The sequence below is a fragment of the Boleophthalmus pectinirostris genome, unplaced genomic scaffold, assembly GCF_026225935.1.
Source record: "Boleophthalmus pectinirostris isolate CB_2022bp ecotype Guang Dong unplaced genomic scaffold, ASM2622593v1 HiC_scaffold_4, whole genome shotgun sequence".
Classification (NCBI taxonomy): domain Eukaryota; kingdom Metazoa; phylum Chordata; class Actinopteri; order Gobiiformes; family Gobiidae; genus Boleophthalmus; species Boleophthalmus pectinirostris.
In genome coordinates this window covers 20231691-20246770 of record NW_026571353.1, presented here as the reverse complement: position 1 = coordinate 20246770, position 15080 = coordinate 20231691, and the positions used below count along the sequence as shown (strand labels likewise).

General features: G+C 39.3%; 2 protein-coding genes across 4 annotated transcripts in view; one reads left to right on the top strand and one right to left on the bottom strand.

Annotated features, from left to right (window-relative positions):
• Positions 1-473: 473 nt before the first annotated feature.
• fam81b (family with sequence similarity 81 member B) lies at positions 474-6614 on the bottom strand. The gene is made up of 7 exons (XM_020917617.2): positions 6571-6614; positions 6070-6271; positions 5386-5504; positions 4851-4980; positions 3707-3781; positions 1632-1833; positions 474-586 (listed from the first exon to the last, which is right to left on the bottom strand). Exons 1-7 carry the CDS (start codon positions 6612-6614, stop codon positions 474-476), a joined length of 885 nt encoding a protein of 294 aa, XP_020773276.2.
• Positions 6615-9825: 3211 nt separating this feature from the next.
• The window catches only part of mctp1a (multiple C2 domains, transmembrane 1a), a 106567-nt gene continuing 101312 nt past the window's right edge, over positions 9826-15080 (top strand). For all 3 annotated transcript variants that reach the window (XM_055161399.1, XM_055161398.1, XM_020917527.2), the window contains exon 1: positions 9826-10580. In XM_055161399.1, the coding sequence (XP_055017374.1) occupies positions 10071-10580 (510 nt within the window). In that variant the 5' untranslated portion in view covers positions 9826-10070. The remainder of the gene's footprint in view (positions 10581-15080) is intronic.

The following is a 15080-nucleotide window of genomic DNA, read 5'->3' as shown; positions in this document are numbered from 1 at the left end:
CACACATATACATATATATATATATATACACACACACACATATATATATATATACACACACACACATATATATATATATACACACACACACACACATATATATGGATATATATATGTGTATATGTATATATTTACACATGTGGGGCATGGCTAATGCTTGTTGGCTAATAATAAAATGTGTTTTCAATCTTAAAGTTGCACCATGCTCCACAGTATGGCAATAAATGATTTTACTTGTAGTCATTCACGGGACTGCCAGAAGGGATCAGCTCTATGTTCCCACGTTTGTTTGGCTTCTGAAGATAGACCTTTTTTATGCGAATAAAGATAAAAATACACATTTTTACTTACTCTTTATTATATTTTACCACTACGTTTTTTGGGCTTGCCACTAGAGGTCACTGCTGCTTAAGCATTCTCCTCAGATCTGATGATAAGCTCTTGTATTCTCTGTTAGAAGTTATACACATGACTCAGCTCAACTCAAATCTGGCGAGTTCCTTTTGAATTTTTCCTTTCTGCAGGCGAGAGTTGAGGTCTGCTATTTCCTTCAGTGTTTCAATGGCATCGTGCACAGACCTGAATCCTAAATTAAAAAAATAAAATAAAATAATAGTGTCAAGCTTTTCTGGCATAACTTCACCTTTAACGTATCAATTATGTTAGTTACTTTAGTGTATGTCTTAATGCAAACACTTTTTGTAATTCTTGTTTGATAAAATGCTGTAACTTGCCTGATTAAATTAGAAAAAAAGACATTAACAATACATGATAATTAATCTTCAATTGGATTTTGACCCTGGAACTTAAAGGATATAGAGACATTATATCTGTAGAGTGCCTATAATATTTATGACACATATCAGTTATACATGGCGTATTCTGCTCCATGTCCTCCTCCTCTGAGGTGTAGAGTGAGGGATGGGCGGCTCTGGTGAACAGAGATTTGGCTGAGGGATGATGTACTGTGCTGTTTAACTCTGCTCTTATTTAGTGAGGCAGCCTTCAGCCCGCTCGTATGAAGCGTGTCTGTGAATGCAGAGATCTACTGCCTGGACTCAGGGGGGAAATGAGTTTTGAGGTGGCTGTGCTCTGAGATGCCATAGAAGCCCAACACTGAGCCTCATAGCCAGGCTATGGCAGCTACAGAACATCTCATATACTTTATATATCTTTATTATATTTTAATTGCCTGTTTCTTTCGGGGTTATCTCTACAAATCGGTTGCCTTCTGCATCCAAACACAAAGATAGTGAGGTAAAGGCATCCTGTGTAAAATATATACCAACTTAAATGCAAAGCATCTGGTACTGCAGCACTTAATGTTGAACAGACTTGAAGGTCAGTTTGAACAGGCAGCAATAGCTTCTGTTCATAAAAATAGGTTACTGCACAAAAAGTAACTAGACTTCTCATTTATAGGTTTGTAGGAAACCAGGGGTGTAGCTATTTTGTTATATTCTAGAATTTTCCTCACAATAGTAGATAAATAGTTATAAAATGTTCTGAATTTTTATTTAAAGCATTTGAAGCCTTTATGTTATGTGTGCATACATTTTCCCTGACGTGGCATTTGGGTGGACAGATGCAGCTTGTGTTTGCTTGCTCCTGACAGTGTGTGGCAGACAGACCTTTGTGGTAGTTGTGTTTGAGCAGCTGCACTTCATGATGGAGGATCTTCTCTAGTGCGTCCACCTTGTTGCTGAGTCTGGTCTCCATGTTTTTAAGCCTCTCGGCCTGATTGCACACGGCCTGCTCCTGCTGACTTCTGAACTGTTCCAGACCAATTTCAAGGGCCTGCAGTCTGTTGAGTAGTCCACGCTCTGCCTCCTGCTACAAATTCAGCATAATAACTTTTGAATTCTGAAATTTTGTACTGAATAGTGAGACAAAATCTTTAGCCACTTTCACTCTACAAAGGCTACACTAACCAAACTCTCGTGGAATAAACAACATTAACCCCAATTTCTCCAATATTTTTATGATACTGACTGACCAGTCTAAGACATTTCAGCAATTTCAGCAGCTTTTTTTTTTTTTTTTTACATTTATTTATTTTATTTCAGTATTAATACTTCACTGATGCTTTCAACAATTTCAACATATGGCCCTCTTCTGCTCTAGTCAATGTTCTCTATCGTGTCAGTAATATACGTCAGTAGTATATAGTATGACAATAATAAAAAATGCCTAGTTTAATAACTACAAAATAGTTACTACTTCTTCATTCATCAGTATATATGTGCTTTTGTTAAATTGCCAAAAAATACCATATTTTGTTGTAGTTGCCGATGGCTTTGTTCAAATGACTGGACACAGTGCTGAGTCTGTTTTTCTGTCCACTTCTTCAGTGTATTGGACTGATTTGCAACTTCCATAATCTTTTCTGACAGTCTGCAGAGCACAGTGGAGTTTTGGGTTAGGATGAGACCCTTTAGTTAGTTACCATGACTTTATTTACAATTCAAAATTAATGATTGTTTTACATATTTATAATTAGCGTCTAAAACAAATTAATTTTATTCTGACTGTACTTAGCCTGTTTAGTCAAGTCAAATGGTATAATTGAAGTGAAGAGATAACAGAACAGAAGTCTTGTGCTGTTGCCTCTTCACTTCAGTCTTCATTGTTCTGACATAATGGAGGCTAGATTTGTACAGCAGCTATTGTTTCCTTTTGTAATTGGGGACACGGTTGGGAGTTGTTTTGATTTCTGTTATAATATCAACAAGGACTTGTCACACTTTCTATAATCAGAAGTTAAGCAAATTATACTATGGGGAGTGTTGCAAACTTGACCTATATTTTATATTTTCTCCCATTAGATTTTCAATATAAAAAGAGAAGGAGTCCTCTTACACAAAAGACCATTCTGTGAAAGCATCTTTTTGATGTACTCACTATACATGCATGTGCATGTGTGCTATGTAACCAGTCATATGGTCTTCACACATCCTTGTGGGGTGCTTTGTCTACTGCTGCACACAAGATATGGACCTCAGCATTTCCTGTGTGAAGTGACAAAATGATGCACACACCACAACCCTGTTCAGTCACGGCAGGGCTCTGACTAAACTACACTACCATTTTACTCTGGTCTGTGGAAATAATAATGGATATGTGAAGTATTCATATTGGACTTTGAATTCTTGTATTAGTTTGTTAATGACCACTTTAAAATGTACATTCTGAACAGAGTCTTAATTTAGAAACATAAATTGCAAATGTAACTACAATCACAAAAATGTCATTCCTCAAATCATTCAGCCCACGCGCACACGTTTCTCCCAATTAGGGATGCACCAATACCGATACTCAAATAACATATCAAATAACATTGCTCATCCAGAAAAAATTGCTGGATAAGGTATCAGTCCCATGATATCTGTTCAGTTGATATCCTGATTGGGCCTTTATCTGAATGTAAGGAGACCATTTTCTGAGTGATGCAAGCCCAGGATTTCTCATAATGTTTAAACTTGAATTCATACAAAGGTGTTTTGTAGTTACTTGCAGGATAAATTAAAAAAACATAGTTGGGTCAAATTTGTTAACGTGTTTTGAGAGAACCTACACTTAAAGCCATAGTATCGGTATCAGATCCCTACTGTGTCCCTGCATTTCAACTTTTCATTTGGAATATTGGTATTATAAATAGTATCATGTATCCTTACTGGGTTTCTGCTTTTCCAGCTTGGTTTTGCACCTCTGACATGAAGCTCCTTTGGATCTGGTACACTTCTGCCAAGGAAGCCTCCAATCGGCCAAGGTCACGCTGCAGCTGAACATAAGCAAGACCACAGCAGAAATACTTTGTAATGTAATACTTTAATACCTTCTCAATGTATTTACAGTATCTGTAACATGACCTCTCCCCTTTGCTATTTGTGCTGAGTCTAGCGTATCGGGCTCCAGTGTGACTCCAGAACTAGCTCTGCCCCACTTTCTCTGCATTTTCAATTATCTTTATGGCACATGCTTGACCACTGCTCCACATCTAATGTGCTCTGAGTGATTTACTCGCCACTAAAACTGAGAGTGAAAGTGCCAGCCCAGGCCTGTTAGTGTGTTGTGACTATTACATTTAGTGGCAGCATCCATGCTCATATACAACTGTATAGTACTGTGTACTCTACTGTACTATACTGTACTCTACTAGGTTCAAAAAATCTACACCCATACTGACACTAAAAGTAGTGTCAGAATACTAATTTGAACAGATACTGGAACAATATAACCTTTAAGGTACATTGTATAGCTTTTCTGTTGGAGGGTCCATCAAGCGCTTTTCCTAATATTATTACTTTGGTTGGAATGCTTTAAAATATGGCTATTTCTATCATCATGGAGACCAAACCAGACCAAGTTACAGTTCAGATCTGGGGAGAGGCAACCCTGCTCATAATCATAATCCCTGTTTTTCTAAGTAGATTGATATATAAAACCACATGTAATTGAATAAAGGTTAGGTACAGTTATTTAATGTCATACTGTGGAACACTGTAGGCAGAACATTTACATATCCACAGAAACAAGCAGGTGAGGGACCTCCAAAACAAAAAAATGACATAGTGCACATTTAACTATTATTATTCTGTATTATGAGTATATTATTGCTTTATATTAATTGTATCCTGATGTAATAAAATTTGATTATCTGGAAATGAAAAAGAAGACAGAATCCAGAAATTGTATACCGGTACTATTCTACAATGTGTTCATTATGCCTTGTTTAATTATAAGTATCTGCGGTATCATATTGAATTCCAAGCTTTTAAAAAAATCATGTATAATGAATAACAGCGTGTACAGTGCAGACTTCCAGTGCTTTAAATAAATAAAAACCTCACCTTAACATGCACCTCTTTAATCCTGAGCTCCACAGCTGATCGGAGCTGGTTCACCTCATGCTGCAGATGCATCACCTGCCTCTCTGTGCTCTTCACTTCAGCACTCAGCTGTACCAGGCTCGCATCACACCTGAGGACCCAAGACACACATGGATGACCCTGAAGGTACAGTGCAACTGAGACACTTTTCACTGTTTTATAGAGAACTTAAGGATTTTTTTAAACACTGGTCCAAGTTATATCTACGTATCTATGTAGTATCTGGCATGCAAGCTTCATTAATAATTCTCTACAGTTCAAAATTTTTTTTAAGATACCAATTTATGTTCTTATCTTGGTTTGCAGATAGATTTTGCCCTGGTGTTGCATCCTGGTGCTACTTGAAAAGCTAAATATCTTGTGACTACTGATCTAAATGTGTAATAGAAAACTGCTAGCAACCATGTTCTGCAAGCCCTGTGATGCAAAGGGAAAACAATATGTGTAATCTGTGACTAAATTAATTGTAATTTCTTGGTTCCTGATATAAACATACCTGGTTACTCGTCCCCTCAGGTCCCCGATGCCAGCCATGCTTTTGCTGTCAAGCCATTGAACAGCCTGTGTGGTTCCATTTGTAACCCAATCTCGCTCTACTATTTGCCGCTGCAGGCTCTGCTCAGGTAAAACACAAGCATTCGCAATTTTATTTTATTATATGTATACTCAAGTCCCTCATCTTTCAGCCTTTGCCAAATATAATGTATGGAGTGTGTCCATTCTGACGTATTCTTAGCAAATAGCAATAGTACTCGTATGTGTAATGAGAGCCAGTGGGGATATGGCTGTTGTTAATTTAAATACATTATTCATTCATGGCTTGAATTATTACTTGCTTACAAGAAGTAAAGACATCCACATGATTTATCGTAATGGGTGAAATAGTTTGCAGCTGTGCATGTTGATTCATACATATCATATTTTAAACACAAATGAATCCTACACATTCTGTTTACACAAATACTTCTAGATTAATATTGAAAAATGTGTATTTAATTTTATTAATGTCTTCATTTTTTTATTAGATTTATTCCATTGTTTAACCAGTGTAGTGGGCAGGGAGACCAATGGACTCCTCATGCAGTCTCATATTGGTGACTGGAGTGGCCATGTGAGTGAATTGTCCAGAAATACAGTACTAAATTGGATTGCCCCTGAATACAGTTTACATGTGATGTACCTGTACATTGACACTGAGCTGCTGGACGATGCGTGTGATGGTGAGGATGTGACTCTGCAGCAGTGTGCGGGACAAAGTCTGTGCCTGGGCACTTCCCTCACACCTCTGCAGACCAGAGGACACTTCCTCCTTGATCCTGAACGCCTGCTCCAGCAGCACAGCCAGAGCCCTGTCCTCACCACGGCCCGCCAGAACATCAGGCCTCACACAGGGAGAAAGCAGAAGCCCAATTTAGGCATTTACATAACAGAGCTCACGTTCATGTAACAGAGAAAGACAGAATAGGGCGCTGTGTAGCCTTAAGTCATCCCTGGGCCAAATCTGTTATTGGTGTGATGTAACCGTGCCCCCTAATGTGAGGTAAACCTTTATTTTTATTTTTTATTTGTGTGATTCACTGCATTGTTAGAAAAAGGTCACCATTGGCTTCCCAGTGTAATTTAATAATTTTTTTCAAGAAACTGAAAAATTACGATTTTAGAGTTCAATCCAATCTCTTACCTCTGGTTGGTGTGATGCAAAGGTAACTCAAGCACATTTGACATTCTAGACCAAAGATGAAAAGCATTGTTAATAGGACTGAACACTGAACTGATCAGTTCTTACCAAAACAAGGTAACCCCAGAGTAAGAGCTGAAATACTTTTTATTATATAAAATTGTTACAATCAATTATTACTAAATATATAGTTTTAATAAAAATATAAAAATGGGTGAAGAAAATTATTTGGTTTGATGTTATTTGACCCCTCTTATATATATATATATATATACATACATATATATATATATACATATATATATATATATATATATATATATATATATATATATATATATATATATATATATATATATATATATATATATATATATATATATATGTAAATAATTTGTAGCAAAAAAGTGCATTATTATGTATTGTGTAGCAGCTAATTAATTAATTATTGATGTAATGATTGACAATTGTTTTTATTTTAATAGTAAACACATTAACAGCATGGGAATTTAAAACAAATTTGTGAATTGATTTTCAAATTTCAAATGAATTTCAAATAAACATCAGTTCATGGCTAGAACCTGGTTCTCTTAAAGCCCATTTCTGTGGGAGCCATTTCAGACTGATGTTCTGTTGCAAACATGACCAGGAGTTTGATTTCAATCTGACTTTTGCAGGATGGGATCACAGAAGCAGAGTGAGCTCTGTTTTGACTGAAAAGTCATTATAAACAAAACCTCCATTAATAGGTTTGACAGTGTATTCTGCGATCTACCTTTATTCAGGCTAGTAGCCTGCATCACTCTAAAACACTGGTATACGCAATATCGTGTATAAAATGCCTATAAACTAGGCAGAATGGGTGAAGGGGTTAGTAGGGCCATAAAATTCTGGATGCTTGACCACATGTAGCCCCTGGGCCATAATTTCAATCCCCTGATCTTCAGTGTTCTATTTAGTATTAGGTCTGTCACAATTATGCATTTTAAAGTACAATATATAGTGTAAGAAAATATAGAGGGTAAATGATAATATTGAATGCCATTATGCTACTCACATGATAACCATAAAATAGAATTTTACCCCAAAAAACAATTCTGTATGTACAATATTTTGCTGCAATAAATACATGAAACACATAAGAAGTCACAGAAGTTACTTATTAAACCTTCTTGTATCTTATGATAGTACAACAAAATAACAAAAAGTTTCCCAATAGAACAAAGGAAAATTACCTGCGATAAATATTGCCCTCCCCTCTTCAAAATTATTGTTCCATTTATTATGTAGAACAATAAGTCACTAATTATCATGAGGGGCCTAATTACTCAGGACAAAGGAAGGTAAAAGTGAACATTTCTGTAGCTCTTATAACTCTCCCTTTCAACCCAGAAGCATATAATGTCTAAACAACAATGGGTTTAAAAAGTTTTGTTATAATGGAGGTCAATGGGTTTGATTGAGAAGGATACAAATGCAGGCCAAAACTAAAGCACAGAGATGGGAGGGATGAGGTGAGATCTGATTAAAATTAACAACAAAATAACTCCCTAAAATGGATACAAACAATCCCCACAGATATCAGAGGGAAAGACTTACAAATGGAACCTCTATTCTGCACACTGGAAATAAATCTATTATCTTATCTTACTACAAGAAATACACCCCTTAATACTTTTCACTCAGACTGTGTGTAGTAATTTCCCTCAATAAAGTATCTCTCTCTTTAGTAGATACAACATAGAGAATAGAATGGAATAGAACAACTGTATTCTTTTTGTATTTATTCTACAATCATTCATTTTGTGAATACTCACAGGCTGCTTGTGTGTCTTTCAGCGCTTGTTTGGGTTGTCACTTGGTAACACTACAGACTCCTTCAGTGGGTTGGCCTATCTGTCAGAGTGAATTTGTCACATGTGATGAAAACTGCGCACTCAGCAAACCATTTGACCTGGCAGTTAGAACTCCATTTGAAAATTAATGAAGAAGTTGCTAAAAGGTTTTTGAATTAACTATTTAGATTTTGAAGCACAGCTTATTATTAAGAGATATCAAAACCACAACCTATTCACACATAAAAAATTAGTAAAAGGGAGGAAGTGAGTACAATGTCATTGTGCAAGCTATATTTAATTATAACTTTAATTTATGAGTATTGAGTAATCTAATTTGCATAGACTCCTAGAAATGCTGCATGCTATTTCCAAACACTTATGCTAACCAAGATTAATTAATAAGGCTTATTGCTTATCTTAGCCCTAGTTCAATCTAAATCCACTCTTTTCTTACTGATCTTCCTGTATGGAACAAAGTTATAAAATCAAGCTTTTTGGTTTGTATTTGACAAACAAAGCAAAAAAGTCTATCAGAGTTTAACACATAGATTATAAATGTCTGGACGTTTTTCAGCAGGCCACTGCTGGCTCATCGGTTCTCTGTATAAACCTATAGGAAATGCCAGTAACAACGCAATGTTTGGCTCTCTCTCTTTCATCTCCATTAGGACTTAGGGCTTCTTGCAGTAGGCAGATTTTTTACAAGGGATATTGCTTTATATTGTCCATAGACACAAAGCCACATACAATATCACTGTTACAGCATTGCTTACTTTTATCATACAACTTAGGTGTCTAGTTTGTCCTTTACTCAGGGACAGTGCTGCTATAAACTGCAACCATCACACATCACTTTCTCTTATGTCGAGGCCATGACAGAGTGGCTTCATTCATGTCAGTTAAATCAGCACGAGGGTTTTTACACTGCCTTATGGGTTTGGATTTAATGTAAATATATTGTAGGAACCATCTCCATGTTATGGAGAAGACTGTTCATCAGTTTGAAGCAAGATGAGGGCTGTAAAAGTTACTGTTTACATCACAGACCCGGAAATATTGTGAAAGGATATCGTGAGAAAGATGCCTGCTCCTAGTGTAACAAAAAGGCTCAAAAATCTTGACTTTCAGCACGCATCCTTAGCTCTGCAGTGGATGCGAAGGCACATGTGGTGAGTTGACTACAAACCTACACATCACCACGAGCATGGGGGGATGTGTTATGCAACAGCATTGGGTTTGCAGCCAAGAGACACGGCTGACCAGAGGGAGGCGCGGTGCACTCTCATCCTGCATTTTAAATAGAGCAATTAACTGTGAAGTTTGATACCACAGAAAATAGAACATTACGAACTATACGACGGAGATCCGCAACATCCAATCTAAGCCTTTTTTTTTTTTTTTTTTTTTTTTTTAAACTTGAGGAAGTAGGAGGAAGTATAGGCGCTCGGCACCAATATAGGACAACTTTATTGACCCGTTTTACAATTCGGAATATTGGATGACTTAATTTATAGTGTCGGCTTCAAGGGAGTCGTAAAGGTTCGTTGGAAGATAAACTGCCTTTTCTACTCGGCGTCTCTCGGCCACTCAGCTGATCATCAGCAGAAGGCATCGTCTCGCCACACGTAGTGGGCTCTCAGGCTGGCTGGTTGCTGTTCGGGCACTATGGAGCAAAAATCACCGAAGGCCGACCCCGGTCCAGAATCTATGTCCTATCAGCGGAGGATGTGGAAGAATTTCCAGGAGAAAACTAAGCCATGGCTAAGCCCTAAACTAGGATCCGAAAGACGCGGTGGCGGCGGTGCTGAGGGGAGTAAAAAGGAATCAGGGTTATGGATGTTTAAGCGGAAGAAGAAACAACTGGACCGCGTGTTTTCGTCGTCTCAGCCCAATTTATCTCAGTCCTTTGAAGACAAGAAGTCTTATGGCTTGGAGTCGGGTCCCAGCACTAGCAGCGGCGGACAGAGCCTGCTCGAGCCCCTTGGTGCTGCTTCTGGCGCCACGGGAAGTAAACCTGAGTTGTCGGCTCACGGAAGTCCTAAATTGACAGTATCCTTGATTATGCATCAACAGAAGAGCTCATCTCTCGGTTCGGCATGCTTTGAGAAACTGGTGGTTGAGCCGACTACTCTAGTGGCAGAAGAAGAGCTGCTGCGTAAAAACGCAAGTGATTCTGTGAGTAAAAACACGTGCAGTCAGTGAGATACAGTTCAGTGATAACAGTTTGTGATTCTGGTAAAGGGCATCTACTCTGACAATATGGGGTAAATTATAAGACGAAAGATGTGAGAAAATGTCTGTGTTAATTGGGTTATTATCGGTGCAGCGCTTGCGTCATGTGATCCGCACGTCGACCGTGAGTGCACGATTCCTTCCCGTTGCCCCGTAGAGTGGGGAACAGTTAGCCATAGCTGTTGAGCAGCACTTTTACAATGCTAGATGTGTCATAACTAGTTATCTAGAGATCACAAGGTGATTATTTGGCCACACGTCATCGTCACAGTGCACGCATGTAGTGCATGTGTGCCCTATCCCTAGAGCAGCCTCGCCTCTCCAGCATGTGTCAGTCCCGGTGTCCTTGAGCACCTTGGCTGCATCAGTCTCACTGATGGCTCCGTGTGGTCTGGAGCTCCCTGTGCTTACTCGTTTTCATGGCAGATGACTATTTTGGAAGAGATGCAGCTGTAATGCTACAGATTGGCATAGCAGGTCCAATGCAGCGAGTGCACCTCATCTCGACATGCTGAGTCAGAGTGCCTCTTGATGTGAACCCTGTGACAAGTAACTCATAGCTAGAAGGAACTGGCCACTTAGAGAAAACACTGCCTGATTACTTTGTATACTGTGCATTTTCTCTGTTGTGAAATCTGCCAGTACGTAATCTTTACCGATCACTGACAGACCAGATGCACTTGTTGTTTACAGTAGTCTACCCTCCGTGCCACTATGTGGGTCAATGCGGCTTGGGAACTCTACTAAAGATGGCTTGATTATTGAACACAAGACATTTTAAATGTCACCCCAAATACCTCTTAATTCAAAAGAAGACGGTTACAGTAATTTAATATTTTGACATGAAAATATAAGGATGATGTTCCAAATTATTGTCAAATGCATACTTCCTGTCAATGTGCTCTGGAGTTTGTTGCACTATGCACTTTGTTTTAATAAGTCAGCAACAGTTTCTGGTGGTAGCTTTATAGTCCTTTTCTAATACAGTATTAGTAGTACTATAACTTCACATTACTTAAATGAAAGCTTGCCGCTTCAGGCTGCAATTTCATAAATGGATTGAGAATTTATAAATCACTATGAGCAAGAAATTACTTTCAGTCACTGCTGAAAGAATATTGGAGCAATTCAGTGGCACAGTTTATCTAAGGCATAGAAAATTATCATTCATAATAAACTGTAGCAGAAAAATGTAATGCGTTACAATTTGAAGCAAATATGATACATGTTGAATATTGCACAACCCTTGGTTCTATGAGAACACATTCACCACTGTGTTCTTTTTTTGTTTGTTTGTTTTGTTTTGTTTTATTTTGCACTAAATTAAGCAGTGAAAAATAAATCTCAAAATGCAAGAGTGCAATGTTATGCTTCCCATTCTACTTGACTAATACTTAAACATTCACAACATTTAAGAGTTTTTCTGTCATGGTTACTAATACATGCACTGATTACATTTAGTTATTTTTTTCCTATTCAGCCCATACACTATCCAATACATTTTAAAATAAGAGGATGGCTAATGAATGTGTTTGGCCCTTAATAAGACACATTGTTACCATATATTTTGTGCATGTTACAGTACTAGAGTCATTACATCTGAATCAGCTGGCAGAACTATGGGCAATGGGAAAAAGAAATTGACAAGCATTTGAGTGATGCTCAACTTGCGGCTCCTCAGGATTTTTGCCAGGAAAAATAAAACACTCTCACGATGCTAACAGCAGTTTGACTGACAGGAGATAAAGACACTGTAGATGGGCTGAGCTGTCTGTTTCTAGCCAAGTGTCTTGTTGGTATACACTGGCTAATATGTCTATTGCCTGTTGATCCCGCCTTAATGAAGATAAGGGTACATGTTTTATGAATGAGTATGCTATTACAAAGCATGTAGATTGCCAGTTTGAGATCATATTAGATTTGTTTATTGTCTAAATTATTACTTTTATGTTTTTTCATGTGTCATAATAGAAATCTGCTGTAGCATTTATTAGTTCAGTTCCCTTCAATTTGTTTATTGAGCAACATACATGTTTTTACATTATGATGCAATAGTGCAAGCCAAATTGTGTGGCATCTGATTGGCCTGCGGGTGGCGCCCTTGAATTATTCCTGTGGAGGTAAGGCCAGGTATACAGGTGCATTGTCTGATGACATAATTGCTCCACCTCATTTTAAAAGGATGTTTTTTTTGTTTAATTTGCTTTCTTATGGAAATAAAGTGACCTTTGATCTACAACACAGCTCATGGATCCTTGGACTTATGTGAAGAATGGTAATTAGATACAATAACCATCCTAAGTGCACCATAGTGACAAGTGTTTATGCCTATCTCAGTGGCAGAGGTTCAGTTTGGCCACCATAGTACACTTATTCTCAAAAAGGAATAAGTGTAAACTTGTATATAATTTTGTGTTGTTAATGGATCGATTGCTGGACCAACAAAATTTGTATTAGTCGGTTAATTTTATATATGTATAATATCATAGAAGAGAATGTAAGGTGTTAGTTTGCTTGAGTTTAATCTGCCTGTTCACTTATTAATAAGCTGTTTGCTTGCACTTCTCTGTGTACATAGTTTTTGTGCTTTTAAAAAGTGAGAACTTCAGAGTCACACAGTCTTTATCGACAGCTGTATATCCCACTTCACATTTGTAAATACCTCCCCGGCAAGTGTATCTGATAATCAAATATCGAGCATGGGTTCGGTATTTTTCACATGTGGATTCTGTAAGATTCTCAGGTTATAGGCACAAGACCTTAACAGACATCCTTTCATATTTGCTTGAATGATATGGGTGCATTGGATGAACAATTTCTCACCAAGAACCAAAGAAAAACAATCAACCAACAACCATCAATGAATATATAGACTTATTTAGATCTACATTTGTCATCGATTTATGACTCCGTCAAAACTACAAATAATACACTGCGTAACCCATCTGTCTGTGGGTTTAAGAAGGTTTGGTTTGAGTGCCCGAATGATCTTGGGAGCTATGTTTTCGGGGGCTTTATGCCCCTGGTAGGGTCACCCAAGGCAAACAGGTCCTGGGGGATGAGTCAGACGAAGAATGGTTCAGAAGCCCCTATGTTGAGTGCACCAACAAGTCCAGATACGTCGCCCGGATTGGCGTCACCGGGGCCCCACCCTGGAGCCAGGCCTGGGGTGGGAGCTCGACAGTCTTCCCCCACGGGGCCTGGCCAGGCACAGCCCGAAGGAGTGACTTGGGGCCGCCCTCCCGTGGGCCCACCACCTGCGGGAGGAGCCTTAAGGGGCCGGTGCAAGGAGATCTGGGCGGTGGTTGAAGGCAGGGGCCTCAACGACTGGATCTCTGGACATGGAGACTAGCTCTGGGGACATGGAATGTCACCTCGCTGGGGGGGAAGGAGCCTGAGCTTGTGCGGGAGGTTGAGCACTACCGACTAGATATAGTCGGCCTCACCTTCACGCACAGTTTGGGCTCTGGAACCCAACTCCTTGAGAGGGGTAAGGTGGAGAGTCGTTGCCTCAAGTGGAGGAGTTCAAGTATCTCGGGGTCTTGTTCATGAGTGAGGGGAGGACGGAATGTGAGATTGACAGGCGGATCGGTGCTGCGTCTGCAGTGATGCGGTCGATGTATCAGACCGTTGTGGTGAAGAGGGAGCTGAGCCGAAAGGCGAAGCTCTCGATTTACCAGTCAGTGTTCGTTCCTACTCTCACCTATGGTCATGAGCTCTGGGTAATGACCGAAAGGACGAGATCACGGATACAAGCGCTCGAAATTTGTTTCCTCCGCAGGGTGGCTGGGCGCTCCCTTAGATAGGGTGAGGAGCTCAGTCACACGGGAGGGGCTCGGAGTAGATCTGCTGCTCCTCCACATCAAGAGGAGCCAGCTGAAGTGGCTTGGGCATCTGTTCCGGATGCCTCCTGGGCACCTCCCTCGGGAGTTGTTTGGGTATGTCCCACCGGGAGGAGGCCCCGGGGAAGACCCAGGACACGCTGGAGGGACTATGTCTCTCGGCTGGCCTGGGAACTCCTCGGGGTCCCCCCGGAGGGGCTGGAGGACGTGTCTGGGGTGAAGGAAGTCTGGGAGTCCCAGCTTAGGCTGCTGTCCCCGCAACCTGGCCCCAGATAAGAGGAAGAAAATGAAAATGGATGGATGGATAAACAGCACTAGACAATTTACTTTCCAGGTTTAAAGGTTTACTAACCCCTGCCACATAAATGTCTTGTGTTTTTTGACCAAAACTCAAACTCAAAAAGTAGTAGTATTATCACTGAGGTTTATGTTCACCAAGAGATAAAACTGGTATATTTTTTCTTTCTTTTTTCCTTTATTGAACAGTACTCTTCTGGCCATATTTACTGCCCTTGGTTTAACATTTGCATGTATTTATTTGAAAGTAGTCATAGTTCAGTTTTGCTGCACAGATGAAAGCCCAAGACACAGTGGACATAAG

Excerpts from the sequence above, each read along its gene's own strand:
- fam81b (XM_020917617.2), bottom strand. The coding sequence starts at position 6,614 with ATGTCAAATGTGCTTGAGTTACCTTTGCATCACACCAACCAGAG. Across the intron at positions 4,981-5,385 it reads CTGAGGGGACGAGTAACCAG|GTGTGATGCGAGCCTGGTAC; the intron begins GTATGTTTATAT and ends TTGGGTCCTCAG. Across the intron at positions 3,782-4,850 it reads TTAAAGAGGTGCATGTTAAG|CTGCAGCGTGACCTTGGCCG; the intron begins GTGAGGTTTTTA and ends GCTTATGTTCAG.